An 18,554-nucleotide genomic window follows, 5' to 3' on the forward strand; every position below is an offset into this window, starting at 1 on the left:
TCAGATCTGTGATGGCGTTGGTAAAGGCCTCCTGAGGGCTGTAGTCCGGAGTGGTCTGCACCCGGATCACAATCTTGTGTTCCAGAGGATGGGGCACCTTATACCCGGCAAACAGGACCTGAGGATCCTTCAGCAACTGGCTGAGAGAAAAACACAGCCGTTTCAATACAAAGTATTGTAAAATTCTCTCTCTCACTCTACAAACTGTCCACACAATATGCATCCATTTACTATACAAGTCTCAAATGTGTAGATTTGAAAGAAATCCAGGTTTTAGCAAACATAGTAGATGTAGACTGCATTATCTCGTATGTGAGACTGGCAATTATAGACCAGTGGTCTTAACAGTTGTGATTAAGTGTGGTGGTTCTTTACGACCCCCTTAGTCACAGTAGATCCCCTTCAGTCACTGTGTGTAGAATTGTCCCATGTTAAGTTTCCTATCTATGTACCAATTTTATAATGCATGATGTTTTTTTTTTTCTAAGGTTTTAGCAGGGCAGCTTCTCAAACTCCACAACAAACTTTTTTTAAATGAAGAAATCGTGACCACAGTGCAGCTTTACGCTGCAATGCAGCTGACCTGGAATGGATTGTCACCCCCCTCGCTCCCAGTCCACAGTCCTGCAAGCTAGCGCTAGCTGAACACATACTCACGAGCGGATGATGTTTCCAAGCGTGTGGTCTTCCTTGTTAAGCGTGAATAAGCAGGCATTGGGTACTTTCGTATCCTTGGTTATGGTGATTCTAAATGGAAATACAGGATTGTTGTGTTAAGATGCCAGTGTTACCAGATGCAATGTATTGTGAAGTTTAACTCCCACAATGACAATAAAATTACCCCCTGAATGAAGCCAGCCCAAACTGGCGATAGCCATTATATACCAAATTCAGTTTTCTTTGAAAAATAAAAATCACAACACAAAGCTGTATTTATGTAATTTGATAAATCAATATTTCTTCACAGAACTTTTTTTAAAAATCCTTTGTTTTTGGCTATAAACTGTCTAGTTAGATGTGCCTGTAATCCGACCAGTGAAATTTCACGCCGGGTATGAAGCTCAACACACAGACAAAGGAGCTTCATTATCGCAGTGGGGAGGAAAAAACCAAATGATGTGCCATTTTTAGGCTTTGGTTTCAAATTTTGTATTGACGTGTCATAAAAGCATCTGAAGGGCTAGATTTACAGAAGTTACATTTAGACAACTTTTGGGTTAACAAAACTAGAGTAAGTTTCATAAAAACATAGTTAAAGAGAACATTTAAATAAGAAGTAGATGCCAACAATGAGAACAACAGCACTTAACGTGTTAAAGTGCTCAAGACCCTTCTGTTGCAGAAGATATGTTCGCTGTAGAGCAAGGTGAAGGTTCAGTTCAGGTTTTAAATCCACAGTGCCGTACAGCAGCTGAGATATCCGTACATTCAACTGCACATACAGGGAATTAATTAAACAGGCAAATGACACAATTCTTCAGCACAGCACCACAGTAGTTAGCGACACAAACAGCAAACGTTGTCATCAGAGCTTAGGCTACACTTGCCAGATTGTGTCAATCAAAATGTGACAATGTAGCTGCGCTCTCTTCAATGCATATTTTATATTTATACTTAAAACGTCTTGAAAAATAACTCGTCAAATCCGATGGTTACTTCTTCAATGGTCTACTGCCATGTTATGCAACGACATAAAGTCATATAAATTACGTGTTTCAACACCACGATAGGGCAAAAATATCTAAATACGCACATTTTAAAACAAGAGTCTATATAATTACCAGATTTTACTGCTGCACAAAACGAATTTAAATATACCCATCCATCTCACTTTCTGTAAACTGTGTTACAGTCCTGGCAGCAGTGTTTTGTGGGGGCTTCTTACTGGCAGTGGAGTTTGTACTGGTAATAGGAAACCCCAGAAAGACTTCTAGCACTGCGGTCATTTAAAACGGCCCCCTGTTCCCAGTCGTGCGCAGTATCCACACACAGTTAAGAGATACTCACTTTTTCTCTCCTTCAAATAACAGGAAGGACTCGAAGGCTGGAGGTGCGTTCATGTTTTTTTTTTTTTAATAAGATTTAGACAACCTCTTCCAACCTCTTTATACCAACAAACAAGCGAGTGTGCGCCGCTCCGACAACATGCCGCCTAGACACGCCCACTTCCTGGCGTCGGATTGCATAGAGGTCTTTCATTGGTTCAATACAGCGCTCAAAAACTGCCCACTTTCAAAATAAAAGTGCTAAGCACAACACGTGACCTAAAGCTGTATAGCACAGTATATTGGGAGTCACTTCTGGATAGCGGTATTGTACAGTATATTGGGAGTCACTTCTGGATAGCGGTATTGTACAGTATATTGGGAGTCACTTCTGGATAGCGGTATTGTACAGTATATTGGGAGTCACTTCTGGATAGCGGTATTGTACAGTATATTGGGAGTCACTTCTGGATAGCGGTATTGTACAGTATATTGGGAGTCACTTCTGGATAGCGGTATTGTACAGTATATTGGGAGTCACTTCTGGATAGCGGTATTGTACAGTATATTGGGAGTCACTTCTGGATAGCGGTATTGTACAGTATATTGGGAGTCACTTCTGGATAGCGGTATTGTACAGTATATTGGGAGTCACTTCTGGATAGCGGTATTGTACAGTATATTGTATTGTACAGTATATTGGGAGTCACTTCTGGATAGCGGTATATTGGGAGTCACTTCTGGATACAGTATATTGGGAGTCACTTCTGGATAGCGGTATTGTACAGTATATTGGGAGTCACTTCTGGATAGCGGTATTGTACAGTATATTGGGAGTCACTTCTGGATAGCGGTATTGTACAGTATATTGGGAGTCACTTCTGGATAGCGGTATTGTACAGTATATTGGGAGTCACTTCTGGATGGCGGTATTGTACACAGTATATTGGGAGTCACTTCTGGATAGCGGTATTGTACAGTATATTGGGAGTCACTTCTGGATAGCGGTATTGTACAGTATATTGGGAGTCACTTCTGGATAGCGGTATTGTACAGTATATTGGGAGTCACTTCTGGATAGCGGTATTGTACAGTATATTGGGAGTCACTTCTGGATAGCGGTATTGTACAGTATATTGGGAGTCACTTCTGGATAGCGGTATTGTACAGTATATTGGGAGTCACTTCTGGATAGCGGTATTGTACAGTATATTGGGAGTCACTTCTGGATAGCGGTATTGTACAGTATATTGGGAGTCACTTCTGGATAGCGGTATTGTACAGTATATTGGGAGTCACTTCTGGATAGCGGTATTGTACAGTATATTGGGAGTCACTTCTGGAGACCAGTATATTGGTTCAAAACATTTCACTTGTACAAAACAGCCAAATTAAATAAAGAGGTGAGCCATATAAATACATAATGCAAAAAGGGACGCATTATATTCAAAAAGCCCTGTAAAGATGAAACGTAAAAGTGGCTAAATTAAACAAGACACGATTTTATTGTTCCCATGTAAAAAGTACTAAACTGAGGATTGTAAGGCATTGTTAAAAAAAAAAAAAAGCAATGTAATTTTTTATTTGTGTTTGTTTAATATAATATGTGTCATACAAATTATACTTTATTATATTAACATTAGGATACACACAATTTGAGTACAACCAATACTGTCAATAATACAATAACTTCTGTCAAATATCTACACCACCATTACAATCCTTTAATGTTGTAACCCTCTGCTGTACCACACTACCTGTGATCTGAACTTCTCTTATCCAGTGCTGTACAATGGTATTTATATACTGTCCAGTAGCAATACCATGGTTCCCAAATATACTCAATTCTTGTACCCCAGTGTTACCATCCTATACCATGAAAATGCCATGCATTACCATGGAACTACCATTGTAATCCATGCTCTTATCCAGTATTGTACAGTATATTGGGAGTCAAAACAGCGGTATTGTACATAAATTGGGTGAGCCATATAAATACATAATGCAAAATATTGGGACGCTTCTGGATATATTGTACAATATTGGGAGTCACTTCTGTATAAGATGAAACAGTAAAAGTGGCGAAATTAAACAAGACACGATTTTATTGTTCCCATGTAAAAAGTACTAAACTGAGGATTGTAAGGCATTGTTAAAAAAAAAAAAAAGCAATGTAATTTTTTATTTGTGTTTGTTTAATATAATATGTGTCATACAAATTATACTTTATTATATTAACATTAGGATACACACATTACTGTACCATTTGAGTACAACCAATACTGTCAATAATACAATAACTTCTGTCAAATATCTACACCACCATTACAATCCTTTAATGTTGTAACCCTCTGCTGTACCACACTACCTGTGATCTGAACTTCTCTTATCCAGTGCTGTACAATGGTATTTATATACTGTCCAGTAGCAATACCATGGTTCCCAAATATACTCAATTCTTGTACCCCAGTGTTACCATCCTATACCATGAAAATGCCATGCATTACCATGGAACTACTATTGTAATCCATGTATTACCATGGAACTACTATTGTAATCCATGCATTACCATGGAACTACTATTGTAATCAATGCATTACCATGGAACTACCATTGTAATCCATGCATCTACCATTTGTAAGATGATCTTACCAGTTGCAGCTGTAACGGGTTGTGTGATACGCTGCTGTTAAGGATTCTGTCCTGTCCCCTGTCGGTGATGAGAGGAGGTTCAAAGCTCTATAAGCACTAATGCAGACGATCCGGCTGTTTTGCACTGTGGTTAAGAGGGCTGCTTGTGGGGCGCAGGGTCGCCGGGGGGCGCTCAGCCTTGCCCTGTTACACAGCTCCGCTCACCTCTTATCCACATGACGTGATTATGTGTTGGGTTGGCAGGAGCTGCACTCACAGAGCTCTGAGGGGAATCTCAATCGCTCCGAGTCTGAGTCTGGCGTCAGTCTGATGAACAAGTTGTCAGCATGTGGCTCCAGGTTCACTGGGCTGCTTTTCTTTTTTTAAACTCACATCCTATTCAGGTGCCTCTTACCTTGAGAGCTGCAAAACTACAAGTACCAGAATGCATTGCAGGGCTTGACACTCACATCATTCCTGCACTCAGTCCAGGGGCCAGTTTCACAAAGCACTGCAAGCTCTCAGACTGCTAGCTGGCAAGCTGGCTCATTTTTACCCATTTCAAAAAGCAGTATTTTAAGAACAGTGAAGTTTAGTAGAAATCCACCCGGCAAGACTATATGATTAGAGGATTCATTTGTTATTTTCTTACATTTATTTATTTACATTTTTTAAAATTGGGTTTAGCAGACTGCTACCTAGCTCCTACTTTCCGAATAGCTTCATGAACAACTCTTCTTGGTAACCCTAGAGACTGAGGTGTGACTCATTCATGCTGTGATATGTGTGCTCTGTGTTCATACTCTTGTCTCCAAGTCATTTCAAGGGAAGTTCTGAAACCTAGGACTGGGGGCAGAGAGAGACAAGCCCCGGCACTGGAGTGTGACTAGAACTCTCTGCGGAGCACGTGGTCCTGACAACAGTGGAAGCCTGTTCTTTCATAACATGGACCATGAACTTGGAGCAATACTTTCAAAACTGAACACTGCTGGTTTGCAGAGGTGTCCTAAATCTGAAGGTATCGGAACACCGCTAAAATATAGCTTTTCTTAAACAAGAATTATTATTCAATTCAAGTTGTATTTGTACAATACAGTGGACTTCTAGTAACTCATATAATAGCTCTTGCATTATAGTATTTCCACAAAGTGACTTTCTCTATCTTGTCTGAATGCTTTGCTTTATGTGTCTGGGTGGCAGTGGCTGCGTTTGTGTTTGTGTCCACAGTCGTTGTCAAAGCACTGTTGCTGTCGTCTTCATTTTAGCCTTCTTAAAGAAGTTTGTAATAGAAGACGTTCCTAATGCTCTTTTCATTGCATCAAGAGGACTGCTGAATCACACAGTTGTGCAGAAGCTGTGTCATGTAACATAGCTTGCCTGTTATACAAGTTCGACTGCATCACTGCTGCCAGTAGACAACAGTACCAGAACAACAATATAGGATCTGAAAAAAAAAAAACAAAGCATGCACCACATGTGATATGAACTTATTTATTGGTAGCGCATATAAAATTACTTGCAAGCAGTTTATACGTTTATATACCTTGCTAACCATATAGGGTTAATGACCACTGCCAACAGAATTCTCAAAACACATTGGTGCCTGAGAAAACACAGCAAACTACTGTGACTGTGGAAACTAGGCTGTGATTTGACGCCATGAAATCTCAAGCATTCAAATGCAGTGGGCTACACGACTAGCGACCAATCATAACTCGCCATTTTAATACCCTTGTGCTTTTCTGCTGTCTGATTGGAGCCCCCTTCTAAAGTGATGGTATAGCCTCAATAGATTATTTTAAAAACTTGTTGGGCTGTATTCAAACAAAACGAGCTAGTCTGAATGACGTTCTGGGCATCGTTCTGCTGTAAGTGCAAAAGCACACATGCACATATTAAGTGTGTGTGTGTGCGTGTGCGTGTGTGTGTGTGTGTGTATATATATATATATACACACACACACACACACACACTGTATAGTACTGGTTCATTAAATTATCTTGCATACTTTTAAGAGGAGATGATTTTCTATTCAGGGATACCAGGATATTTTGTGAACAAGCAGTCTGAGTGAAGTTATCCAGCAACGAACTCCACATCCCCAGCTGTGCTGCTTTCATAGGAAATGGAGAACATTTCTGGGGACCATTCCACTTGTGAGATGTCTTGCTCATTAAAATATTTAGCACATGTTTAAAGGGGAGACGATGATCTATTCAGAGATTCCAGGGTATTTAGTAAGGGTTCTGAGTGTGGAAACACGGGCACTACAATCCCCACCCCCTGGTCTTGCTGTAAATCATTTGTTGTTGCTAGAATGTGAGCCGGCACTGTATGTACTTAAGTACATATTACAAACAAAAGTAGTGCAACAAGACATATAGCAACAAAACTACATTAGACAATACATAGAAATTGACATTGTATAACGAAACACAAACACATGCTGCTGAATGCTTTTAGTTTGAGAATGGAAAAATCCAATGTTATAAAAACTTCTACATGAGGATAGAAGAAAAGTGAGGTGTTTGATGGAAGCCATTCACGAGAGCGTTTTCAAAACACAATGCTGTAGAACAACCAGCAGCTCAGTGCAGCTCCAGCACTGCCTTCAGCATTTAGTCTCATTGTGACAACATTGTTTTTTGCTATCTGAAAATGCGCTTTTGCTTCAGCATAAGGCCCTCTGCCTTTTAATCTGGATGAACTGCAGTGTTAGTGCAACGCTACTGACTAACATGCCTGTATTAACAGACATGAATACATCAGTGGCTATTGAGCTCCTAGAATTGCTATGATACTATTGAGCAACATTTTCCTGGCTTTTCAAGCAGATAATAGTGTCTAAAAAAGATATATTATTAATATTTACAGGTAATATACCCTTTTTTGTATACTGGTGCACCCAAATTCCTCTTCTAAATGGAATTGTGAATACAGAATTGAAGAGATACAAACTAAATCTGGTTTCTCTCATCTCTAATGTCATGGCTCTGCATCTCAGCCCTTTGAATTGAACTGAGAGGCAACATCACCAATCAAAGACGATGCACTTGACTAGTCAACTAAAGAGCAAGCTCTGTATCTGAGAGGGAAGTGCGTGTCTTAAGCTGCTGTCAGTGTTATTAACTCATCAGCCACTAGGAGGAGCTCCATTACAATATGGATTTGTCTTGTGTTAGGGTGGCCCCTTTCTTGCCAGTGTCGAGGCAGACACTCCTTTGCAACCCATATTGGCAAGAGGCCTCATTGTGTTTGTTTGGAAGCAGACAACCCCATCCTCACATGGGGAAAGATAACATGCATACTCTCAGGGGAGCTGCTGAAGGATTATACAAAGCAGTGCAGCTCTTTATTTGCAAAGTGGACCATCCTAAACTTTGCCACCCCTCTCCCCCCCCTTCATTTGCAGTTATTCTGCTTTTCTGGTTAATTTTCTTTCTATAAACACTATGAACCATACACACAAAGATTATTAAAAAATGTGCAGTTGTGTAAGCACAAGAGGTAAACTAAATATTTGAGATTTGAACTCAAGTTTTCGAAGCTGCCCTTCCTCAGCTTATACCACTGGACCACCTGAGCTGCTCCAAGAACAAGAAAACGTGACCCCCGAAGCCACTACACTAGTATTGATTTACAGACTCAGAAAACAGTGCAATACAATAACATTCATTGACTATCTAGAGGTTTGATATACATATATAGTCATTTTTGGTGTCTATTATATTTACTCATAACAACCCACAAGCAAGTCATGTATTTTCCATTTCTTCCTTCTTCATATATCCCAGTCCTTCCTGTGATCCAAGACATGATCCCCATTCAGAGGCCTGGGGGAAGCTTTTTGGCACAATCTCCCATGTGGACCTACTGGTTTATCTGTGGTATTTCTATTCAAACAAGGACAGGTTTAATTGTGCCAATGGTCCTCATGGCACAAAATGGAGGTCTTTAGGTGTTTAAAATAATGCCTTGAAAAACCACAAACAAAACAAAGGCTTGCTGTGGTTTACGTCTGCAATTCCAGGAGGCAGTTTGTATTTTTCTGTTTCTCCGAGCGCTCCAGGTCTTTGTGAAAATCTTGCATGTCTTGAAGAAGCTGGAAGAGCCTGCTTACTGTGTCCTTCAGCTCTGAATCTGCAAAGAGGAGCAATACAGGGTTGTGGAGACACAGCTGCTACAGTGGAATGCATCATAGGGAAGGCTGGATTTTGTTCACAGTAAGCAATTGGTTTATTTCAGGGTCTAAAAATAGTACTCCATAGCTATTTCACAATTAAACATAATATTTATTGAAGCAGAAAAAAATTGTCAAATAAAATAAAAACATAAATAAATGTAAAAATAACAGACACATGAAACGGCCCCTTCTTGTATGGGACAGAGCGATCTTTAGCCGAAATATTTAGATCTTTAATGCAGGTGGTGTTTTGCTTTGAAGACATGCAGCTCTATGCAGTGTGTGTTCAATCATTTACCAGAATCAAACCCAACCGACTGCCAGGTTATTAAATGCAGTGTAACAGGCAGTGTGTCAATAAGGCAAATGTTTGCTGTATTTATTTTTAAGTGATACAAATATGTATATTTACACTATTCTTTTGGAAATGGAAATTTCATGGAATACTTCATATTACACTGCAATGGGTACATTTCACTGAAATCATAAACTCCCTGATAACTGAAAAAAATACAGTCTTACTTATAGAACTTGAGGGAGGCTAGGGGGCGCTGCTGGTTCATTCACAAGCCCTTAAGTGATTATAGGTCTTTTCCCAAGGTAAAAGCACAGCACAGTGTAATAATGCATTGTGAAAGCATGATAAAGTATAGGTAAGCACTGTAAATCTCAGAGAGGCATGGTAAAGCATATTAAACATGGCAAACCAACGTAAATGCGTAAGGATGGATAACAAGCATGAGGGGAAACTGCACTATTACAATGCAGATTTACTGTGGGAAACTTTTAGAAGGGAGCTGTACAGTCCAGGCTACCTTGTTTATGGCTCTGGAATGAATCTTTATCTTTCTCCAGCTTCACCACTTCCAGGTATTTGTCCCTAAATAAAGAGATAGGAATGAATGTCAGTAACATTGCTCTCTGGCCATGGCTGTGAATTCAGAACAGAGCTATCAGTACGATGACCAGGGCATGCACTATATAAACACAATGTACACAGTAGTATAGAGCAATGGCAATGGATAGTTTAATGGACATTGTAAAAGCGCTAGTTAAGACCTGGATGACATTAAGTATGCTGTGAAAAGGTAAATGTGACAGACGGACGGATGTACAGGCAGAGACACCTTCGTATCTCCTCACAATCTGACACTCCCCATGCAAGTGTTTAACACCAGGTTTCATCCCAATCTGCAGTACACAGATACTTTTTCATTAAGGGCTGATCGAATGTTAACAGTGGTGTGTGTCGGCTGGACATATCTGCACCACAAGCAGGACATTACCAAAGTTATAAAACAGCACTGGTTTTTCCCTCCTTTTTTATGTCTTACCTCATTGCCTCCCTGACTCCCAGCAGGTGTCTGAAAATTAACTGGGACTCCAGATCCGGGTCCAGGGGGTCATTCCACTCCTGCAGGGTCACTCCATGTCGGGTTTTATCACAACCTGCAGCTGAGAGACATAACACAGGCTTACAGTAAGGGAATGGGCTCTCCTCACACAGATATTCAACGCACAGTGGTGACTGCTGGGATCCTCCAGAACATCCAGCAACTGCTGTTTCGCTGGTGGCCAGCAAGAACTCAAACACATGTTTACTGTTACTGATAAAAAGCGAACATACATACACATACTGTGTTACACCTTGGGTGAGTAAATAAGCACACTGGTGTGTAAAGTTAAGAGATGTCATTTATTTGTTTACTTGCAGGGTCCAACTTCGTAGCACACTTTTCATTCGAAACCTCCGAGTTAAACAGAGATTCTCTCAGCTTGCTCACGACCGGTAAGCACAGCAGCAGGTAGAGACCAGCCTGTATCCAGTCATTTCGCTAGTCATTGCTTTTCTGTTCTTTTTCTTAGACGATAACAGCGTCTCCGCTTCCATTTGCTTCTCCTAAAACTAGAGCTCTCTCTCGCTCTGCTTTCCTGCTTACTCAGGAATTATGTGCCCCCTAGTGTTCGGAGTTAGAAAAGGTCGAGCCTTAATGCTAGGAAAATCCTAATAAACGACTAAGCAGAGAAAAAGACAGACAGGCAGGCAGACAGACAGACAGACAGGCAGACAAATAGACAGACAGGAAGGCAAACAGGCAAACAGGCAAGGAGGCAGGCAGGCAGGCAGACAGACAGGGAAGCAGACAGGAAGGCAGGCAGGCAGACGGGGGGTGTTCCGGTCAGGATTGAGTTGTGCAGTACCTGTTTTCTCCTTTTGGTGGCAGCAGCTCCACTTGTCTCCTTTGAAGACGCCTGGGTGATATGAATTGAGGGTCTCTGTGTTGTGGATGCAGGACTTGCGCAAAGCAGAGAGCCACTGATTCAGCTCATTCACACTCTAACAACATGAAAAAACAATAAGACATTGTAAACATTACTGGGTGCCACAGCCTCAGTGACTGATGCAACCTGGCTTGTACTGGTATGGAGCAGCACGTAGAATGAATATTTATACATTATGAAACATGCAGCGGCTTGACAACACCTCTTGAGGCCACAATTACCATCTTCATATTCAATACTATAACACTATAACATCTAAGATAAATAACACCCGCTCTACTGCACAGAAAAATGTTCCTCTCTTTTCAGAAGGAAGGGGTACTGGGTTTATTTTCCTGAGAGATCTAGCTACTGTAATATGGTACTTAAATGAAACATTTTTTCAGCTTATTCCAATTGAAAGAATGTTAGTTAAACATTTTGAAAGGGTAGGGTTAGTGAAGGTTAAACAAACATCACGAAACACACTGTGCTGAGCACAGCTGCAAGATCTTATGTTATCAACAGAGAGGTTTCTCTCCTCAAGACAAGTTGCTGAGTGGGTATGGGGACTTCACTGAGCTTGGTTGGAACACTGAAGCTTGCAAAAACAGGGTTTAGCTTCACACACACACGTTTAGGTAAGATATATAAGACAGGCACCCGAATCCTGTCCTGATGACAGACCCTCTCTGTACCTGAGCTGTCTCCCAGAAGAGGAGGCACTGATCTTTATCCAATTCCTGTTTACAACTCGCTGCTACATTGTTGTGTCTAATTTTTGAATAGTGGAATCAATAAACGGAAACTTACCAACATAACAACTGGTGTTGTGTGTTCTCATTTGCAGACCTCAAACTAATTTCCTTGTAAAGATAACAATATAATTCCAGTGAATCTTACTATGCATTGCCATCATTTCACGGGTCCCACACATTCCTTACTGAAACACGCACACATTATGGTAAAGGCGAATTTGATTTTTAATGGTAATTTATTTGAAGCTGATAGTAAAGAAAATGTATTGATCAGTCTTTGCAGATACTTCAAAAGTACATTAAAAATACCATCAAAAACCACGTTTCAAATAATGTGCTTTTTTCACATCGGAAAACGAGCGCTCTACAAAGGGATGGCAATACATGTTAGATGAGATTTAGCGGGATTGTCGCCAGCCCTCCTCACCTTGCACTGCAGGTAGAGGATTTCAAGCTGCTCCATCTCCTCGCTCCAAATGATCTGCATGACGTGGGAGCTGCCAAAGCTCTTCTCCTCCACCTTCTCCACAGCTTGGACCTTCTGCAGAGAGATGAACGAGCTCTTCTGCAGACAGGCAGACACATAAAGTCACAGTCTGGCTCACAGTGCAGACAGACACATAGAGTCACAGCCTGGCTCACAGTGCAGACAGACACATAGAGTCACTGCCTGGCTCACAGTGCAGATAGACACACAGACACACAGAGTCACACCCTGGCTCACAGTGCAGACAGACACGCAGACACACACTGGCTCACAGTGCAGACAGACACACAGACACATAGTCACAGCCTGGCTCACAGTGCAGACAGACACATAGAGTCACAGCCTGGCTCACAGTGCAGACAGACGCGCAGACACATAGAGTCACAGCCTGGCTCACAGTGCAGACAGACACACAGACACATAGAGTCACAGCCTGGCTCACAGTGCAGATAGACACACAGACACACAGAGTCACAGCCTGGCTCACAGTGCAGACAGACACACAGACACATAGAGTCACAGCCTGGCTCACATTGCAGACAGACACACAGACACACACCGGCTCACACTGCAGACAGACACACAGACACATAGTCACAGCCTCGCTCACAGTGCAGACAGATATACAGACACAGAGTCACACACCGACTCACAGCGCAGGCAGACACACAGACTCACATACACCCTGTCCCAAAGTGCAGACAGATACAAAGACACACACTCACACACTGGCTGACAGTGCAGACAGACACACAGACACACACTCACACACTGGCTGACAGTGGAGACAGACACACAGACACACACTGGTTCACAGTGCAGACAGACACAAGTCACACACTCACACACTGGCTGACAGTGCAGACAGGCACAGAGTCACACACTCACACACTGGCTGACAGTGCAGACAGGCACAGAGTCACACAGTGACTCACAGCTGCTAGCACTGAAAACTTTTAAACAAATAACAATATGCCACATTTTATCAAGAAGGAAATATTCCAATCAATAGATACAAGCTGTGATCTATTCAATATATATTGAAAAAAAGAAAATATAATTTTACTGTTTCGATGCATATCAACATGTAGATAATATATCTTCCCCAAATCTTTATAAAAAGTGATTCCAATGATGACTTTTCAATTCGGTTACAAACATTCTCAATATGTTAAAATTTTAATGTGTTTAAAGAGTAAGCAGCGGGGTTGTGAAAAATACAGAGTACCTTTATTTTTTTTTTCCGTTATTAACATTGTGACAACTTTTTAAACGTATCATTTTAAAGCTCTTTTCAAAATGTCTGCTCTAGTGCACTGGGGTTTGAGAAAAAAAACAAAAAACATAAGAACAAGTGCTCTGGCTTTTCTGTTCTGTACCACATCGCGGATCGTTACTGCTGTGTTACCTGTCTGACCATGTGGGCAATAATCCTGACACTATCAGTGCACTAGAGCGGGCAATTTGAAAAGAGCTCTAAAACAGACTTTAAAGTTGTAAGTGTAAAAAGTTGTCAGGATGTTAAATGAAAAGAAGAATTAGAGGCATATTATTTAAACAGTTGTAGAAACACATGGGGATGTCTAACGCTATATTTTTTAGAAGATCTCTACTTACTCTTTCATACTAAATTTAAATGGAAACTAACAACCCTTAATATGGTCTCCAATACAGTCACAGGCAAAGGTATTACACTTAATATAAGATCATTCAAGAAAGCATGACAACTTCTGGTCATTTAACAAACAATCTTTATGGCAAAAAGCAAAAGCACTTACGCAATTTCAAGAATGTGTATGATCAACAGCCAGAAAAAGTGGTCATTATTTCCAACATTTATTGATTTATTGAGACTAAATAGAACTTTTCCTCAAAAATGGTGGGCAGTATGTTTGGATTAATAAAAGGGTTAATGAAAGCAGGCTGCGGTCTATAAACCCGGTCTGGCCTCACCTTGGAGTTGGGGGTCTTGGCGTAGGACAGGATGTTGCTGCGCAGGGTGACGTGGTATTTCTTGAAGGGCGATGCCATGAGCATGCACTTGTCTCTGGTCTTGTGAAGGAAGAGGAACCCCTCTTTGAGTGTGCCGGCTGGCTGCAGACTGAGCCTCTCCTCACCCAGCTCTGAAACGGAGAAGCCCATTACAGTATGTGATGGGTACAGGAGTCTCCTGACTGAAATTCGACCTCCTGACACTAGGGGTAGCTGAACTAGCTGGGGGGAGGGTGTTCCCTACCAAGATCTGCAGGATTGTGAAACACTAGTGTCTGCCCTCTTAGTAAAGAAAGGCAGCATGAGTTCTCAGAGCGCTAAAACTTCAATGAGCCACCATTTCGGGCATCTGTCCTGTCCCCTGTCCCTTGTCCCCTGTCCCATCGGTGTGTAGATGAGCCTGGCTCTTTTGCATTGTGGTTAAGACCCTTGCTTGCAGGGCACGGGATCGCCGGTTCATGCCCCGCCTCTGCCCTCTTACACTAGGCTGATTGCAGGGTGGAACTCTGGGTGCTAAAAGGGACCATGTTGCCTCAGTTAAACTAGGGGAGACTCAGGAGGCTGGAGTAAAGGTGGTGGGATAGGTGAGGATTGTGTGCTAGTGCTTGGTGTCACTACAGGTCACTAAAGACTGCCGTGTAGAAACCAGAGGAGCACGGGATTCAGAGCTGTTAGTCTGCAAAAAACACCGGGCAGCTAGGACTCTGCTTCAGACAGCTATTAAACACTCCACTCAACACAGCAGAGCGCTCAAGTAGTATTGGAAAGAGAACTCCACTCAACACTGCAGAGCGCTCTAGTAGTATAAGAATGAGAACTCCACTCAACATGTCATTCTATGCCTATACCAATCCCAGGATAACCACAGATAGCTGGTTGATACAATCCAGGGTGATTCCCCAGTGCTGTAAAATGCTCTAAAAAACATGAAGATATTGAGAGAGACTTCAAGTCGAAACATTTGTCTTAGTATTAGGACATAGCCTCCAGTGTTTTTATAGATAGTTACTGTGCTGAATAACTGGAGTAGAGTTGCATTCTCACACATATTTTCTATTTTCCAGAAACAAAGGTGGCCAGAGGCCAGAGACAGACCTGAATATTCTGGTTGGAAACCCGAGGGAAGGAAATATGTGCGAGGAATGCAGGATCTTTTCTGACAATGGCTTCTTACTGTTGCCATGGTAATTCACAATTGAAGCAATTCAGGTCTTTCTACATTGTCATCTGCTGTTCGAGCTGAAAGATTATAAACTCACAGAAACCTGTCACATTGTTCTGCTTCTATCTGTTTTATATAACTATCATTTCTGGATTACTTAATCATTCTTAAATATCTGTTATTTTAACCAACATACTCTTCGTCTTGTTTCGACTCCCTTTGTAAATCATTTTCTGTTTCAGTCACCACATTGTAGGGGCTTTTTAAGGATTGTCAAAAGAGATTTCAAACACTCTCAACACCATGTGTAACCATGAACCTGTCCTCCTGCAACACTCCCCAACAGATGTAGGAAACATTTTTTCAAAGCGCAATGTCTTTCTGAAGCATTTCTTACATCCACTGGGGCAGTGTTTCAGGGGGACAGGTTAGCGGTTACACTCTGGTGTACCAGGTGTACTTAGAGAAAAGACATATAAGAATGTGACGGGGGGAAAACGATTCGATTCGCACAGGGACCCGGGATATTCTTCACAATACGATTATTATTTTTTTAAGTTAAAGCTGAGGCTACATGCAAAGAAATACAAAAAAACCCAGAATAACGGTGGTCTGCACAGAGTGATGGTCACGCTTAGGTTTAGTTTTAGTGCCTGTATTGAAAGTCACAGAATAAAATGTATAGTACGTACTCACCCCAGATTTTCAATCCCCATGGATAAAGCACCCTGGAGGTGACCCGGGGAGATTAGCAGAGAAGTTATTGGAGAGCATCACGGTTCATTTAATGATAGAAGCAACACAGCGAAAGTCGACCTGTGTGCCGGCATGTTTAAAATCAACAGTGTGGTCTGAATGGATCTTTTTCGCTTCAAGGACTTACCCTAAACTATGAGGAGTGAATCAAGTATAGGAACTCAGGGAATACAACACATCTCATTCTGAACGACCCCATCAGAGCGATGGCACATTCGTTTAGGATCATCTTCATCAAAATCGCCATCACAGCTGAAGACGGCAGCGTCAGATCAGAGCCAATGCAGGTATGATAACGTCGACTCACTATGTATAACCTATACTGGAGAGACTAAATCATTCAAAACTAGCTGAAGCATCTGTGAGAACTAAAAACATTACCAGGGCCTTGTGCATTTCACTTGCACCCCTACAGTCCTGCGAATACTAATGTATACACACTTTGGAGCCAAGGTACATCTTACCAGCCCTTATATTACTGAAACAGCTGCCGGCATCCCTGAATTATACAGCATGTAAAACAAGAGGTCATGCAACAGCCAGAGAGGGCAGCATTCACAGTATCTGCTTTGAAATGAATCGCCATTTAGAGAACTCACTTTTTTATAAACCTGTGAGATTCTGAATTTTTTGCAACATTGATAAAAAAAATACTGTTTTCTAAAATATTTGTTTCCAAAAACTAATTGTATAAATTGTATTATTATTATTATTATTATTATTATTATTTACAGTATTTCTAATTTTATTGTAAAGATTACTAAAAGCAAAAGCAAAGCAGGTTGTGAATCTTATTTGAACAAAACCTGTTTTATTCCGAACACCTCCACTATCAAAACGGACAAACAGGCTGTGTGGTCCAGTGGTTAAAGAAAAGGGCTTGTAACCAGGAGGTCCTTCAGCAAGGCCCTTAACCTCCTTGTGCTCTGTCTTTCAGGTGAGACGTTGTTGTAAGTGACTCTGCAGCTGATGCACAGTTCACACACACCCTAGTCTCTGTAAGTCGCCTTGGATAAAGGCGTCTGCTAAATAAACAAATAACAATAATTGTGTAATTCGTATGTTTCATCCTTAATTTACTGTATCGTGATACATATCGTGATCCGTCTCACATAGTGAAGACACTGCTGATGCACAACCCTACCAGCCAGGTGCCCAGTGAGCTCTGAGGGGACACCTGCACAGCTGGCCTTTGTCCACTAGAGGCTGCTAGCTCCTAAGCCCTGGGGAATAGCTCTGGAGAGCGAACATACTTGGACAGTTTTAAAATAAATAAGTCAATCAGTATGTAAAAGTAAAGTCCCTGCGGGGTTCACCTTCCTTGTCTTCGACGCTGATGAGTTGGGTGATGAACTCTTTGAGCTGGGCGATGCCTTGCTGGATGGCAGGCTGCAGGGGCCCCATCCAAGGCTCCTTGGACCTCACTGCTAGGGTATCCAGGTTCCCAATGCTCTGAACTGCCTGGAGGGGAGAGAACAGTCCTGAACCTGGAGCACTGCACAACAACAAGCCTGTCACTCAACACAGCCCTGAGCCAGGAGCACCCCACAATAACAAGCCTGTCACTGAACACAGCCCTGAGCCAGGAGCACCCCACAATAACAAGCCTGTCACTGAACACAGCCCTGAGCCAGCAGCACCCCACAATAACAAGCCTGTCATTCAACAAAGCCCTGAGCCAGGAGCACCCCACAATAACAAGCCTGTCACTCAACACAGCCCTGAGCCAGGAGCACCCCACAATAACAAGCCTGTCACTGAACACAGCCCTGAGCCAGAGGAGAAAGGAGACAGAAAGGTAGAGGAAGAGGGAGTGAGAGAGGATGGAGAGGGAGAGAGGGAGGGAGATAGAGTGAGGGAGAGGATGAGACAGGGAGGGAAAGCAGTACCTTGGCTAGGAGCAGCAGGGTGCGGCTGGTGCGTGCGTCGGGGTGCTTCTCTCGGAGGTGAAAGAGTTTGGGAGACATGATTGCAGGGGAGAAGAAGCGCAGGCAGAGGAAACTGGTCACTGCAATGAACTTCACTTTCTGTAAAAACAAAATCAGAACAGAAGCCTTGTTTCTAATCACAGTTTTCTTTTGTTCTAGTCAACCCTAACATGATTCCCACAGTACATTGGCTTGCTAAGAGCCAGTTTCCCACTCTTTCTACACATAGCTCCCTGGCAGCTGCCATACTCGCCTATGCTCTACCACCTACCAATGGATGGTATCAAAACTACGTGTTATTTTTTTTTTTGTTGCAGCACATATGGTGTGAATACACTTAAGGAGCTTCAGCTTCCATCTTATTTACTCCCTTGCATTTTCACTAGTTCTACTCAGATACATGGACGATG

General features: G+C 41.9%; 2 protein-coding genes across 3 annotated transcripts in view; both read right to left on the bottom strand.

Annotated features, from left to right (window-relative positions):
• Position 1: 1 nt before the first annotated feature.
• Positions 2 to 2,169, bottom strand: polr2j (RNA polymerase II subunit J; the record flags this gene model as incomplete). Its single annotated transcript, XM_041236603.1, has 3 exons — positions 2,008 to 2,169; positions 658 to 747; positions 2 to 140 (listed from the first exon to the last, which is right to left on the bottom strand). Coding segments are annotated over exons 1-3 (282 nt in total), but the record flags the coding sequence as incomplete, so codon positions are not given.
• A 3,939-nt stretch (positions 2,170 to 6,108) lies between these two features.
• Positions 6,109 to 18,554, bottom strand: part of rasa4 (RAS p21 protein activator 4) — a 48,584-nt gene continuing 36,138 nt past the window's right edge. For both annotated transcript variants that reach the window (XM_041236624.1, XM_041236623.1), the window contains exons 14-21: positions 18,106 to 18,243; positions 17,533 to 17,677; positions 14,260 to 14,429; positions 12,247 to 12,384; positions 11,002 to 11,137; positions 10,134 to 10,254; positions 9,615 to 9,679; positions 6,109 to 8,756 (exon numbers count right to left, since the gene is read on the bottom strand). In XM_041236624.1, the coding sequence (XP_041092558.1) occupies positions 8,629 to 8,756; positions 9,615 to 9,679; positions 10,134 to 10,254; positions 11,002 to 11,137; positions 12,247 to 12,384; positions 14,260 to 14,429; positions 17,533 to 17,677; positions 18,106 to 18,243 (1,041 nt within the window). In that variant the 3' untranslated portion in view covers positions 6,109 to 8,628. The remainder of the gene's footprint in view (positions 8,757 to 9,614; positions 9,680 to 10,133; positions 10,255 to 11,001; positions 11,138 to 12,246; positions 12,385 to 14,259; positions 14,430 to 17,532; positions 17,678 to 18,105; positions 18,244 to 18,554) is intronic.

The sequence above is a fragment of the Polyodon spathula genome, chromosome 41, assembly GCF_017654505.1.
Source record: "Polyodon spathula isolate WHYD16114869_AA chromosome 41, ASM1765450v1, whole genome shotgun sequence".
Classification (NCBI taxonomy): domain Eukaryota; kingdom Metazoa; phylum Chordata; class Actinopteri; order Acipenseriformes; family Polyodontidae; genus Polyodon; species Polyodon spathula.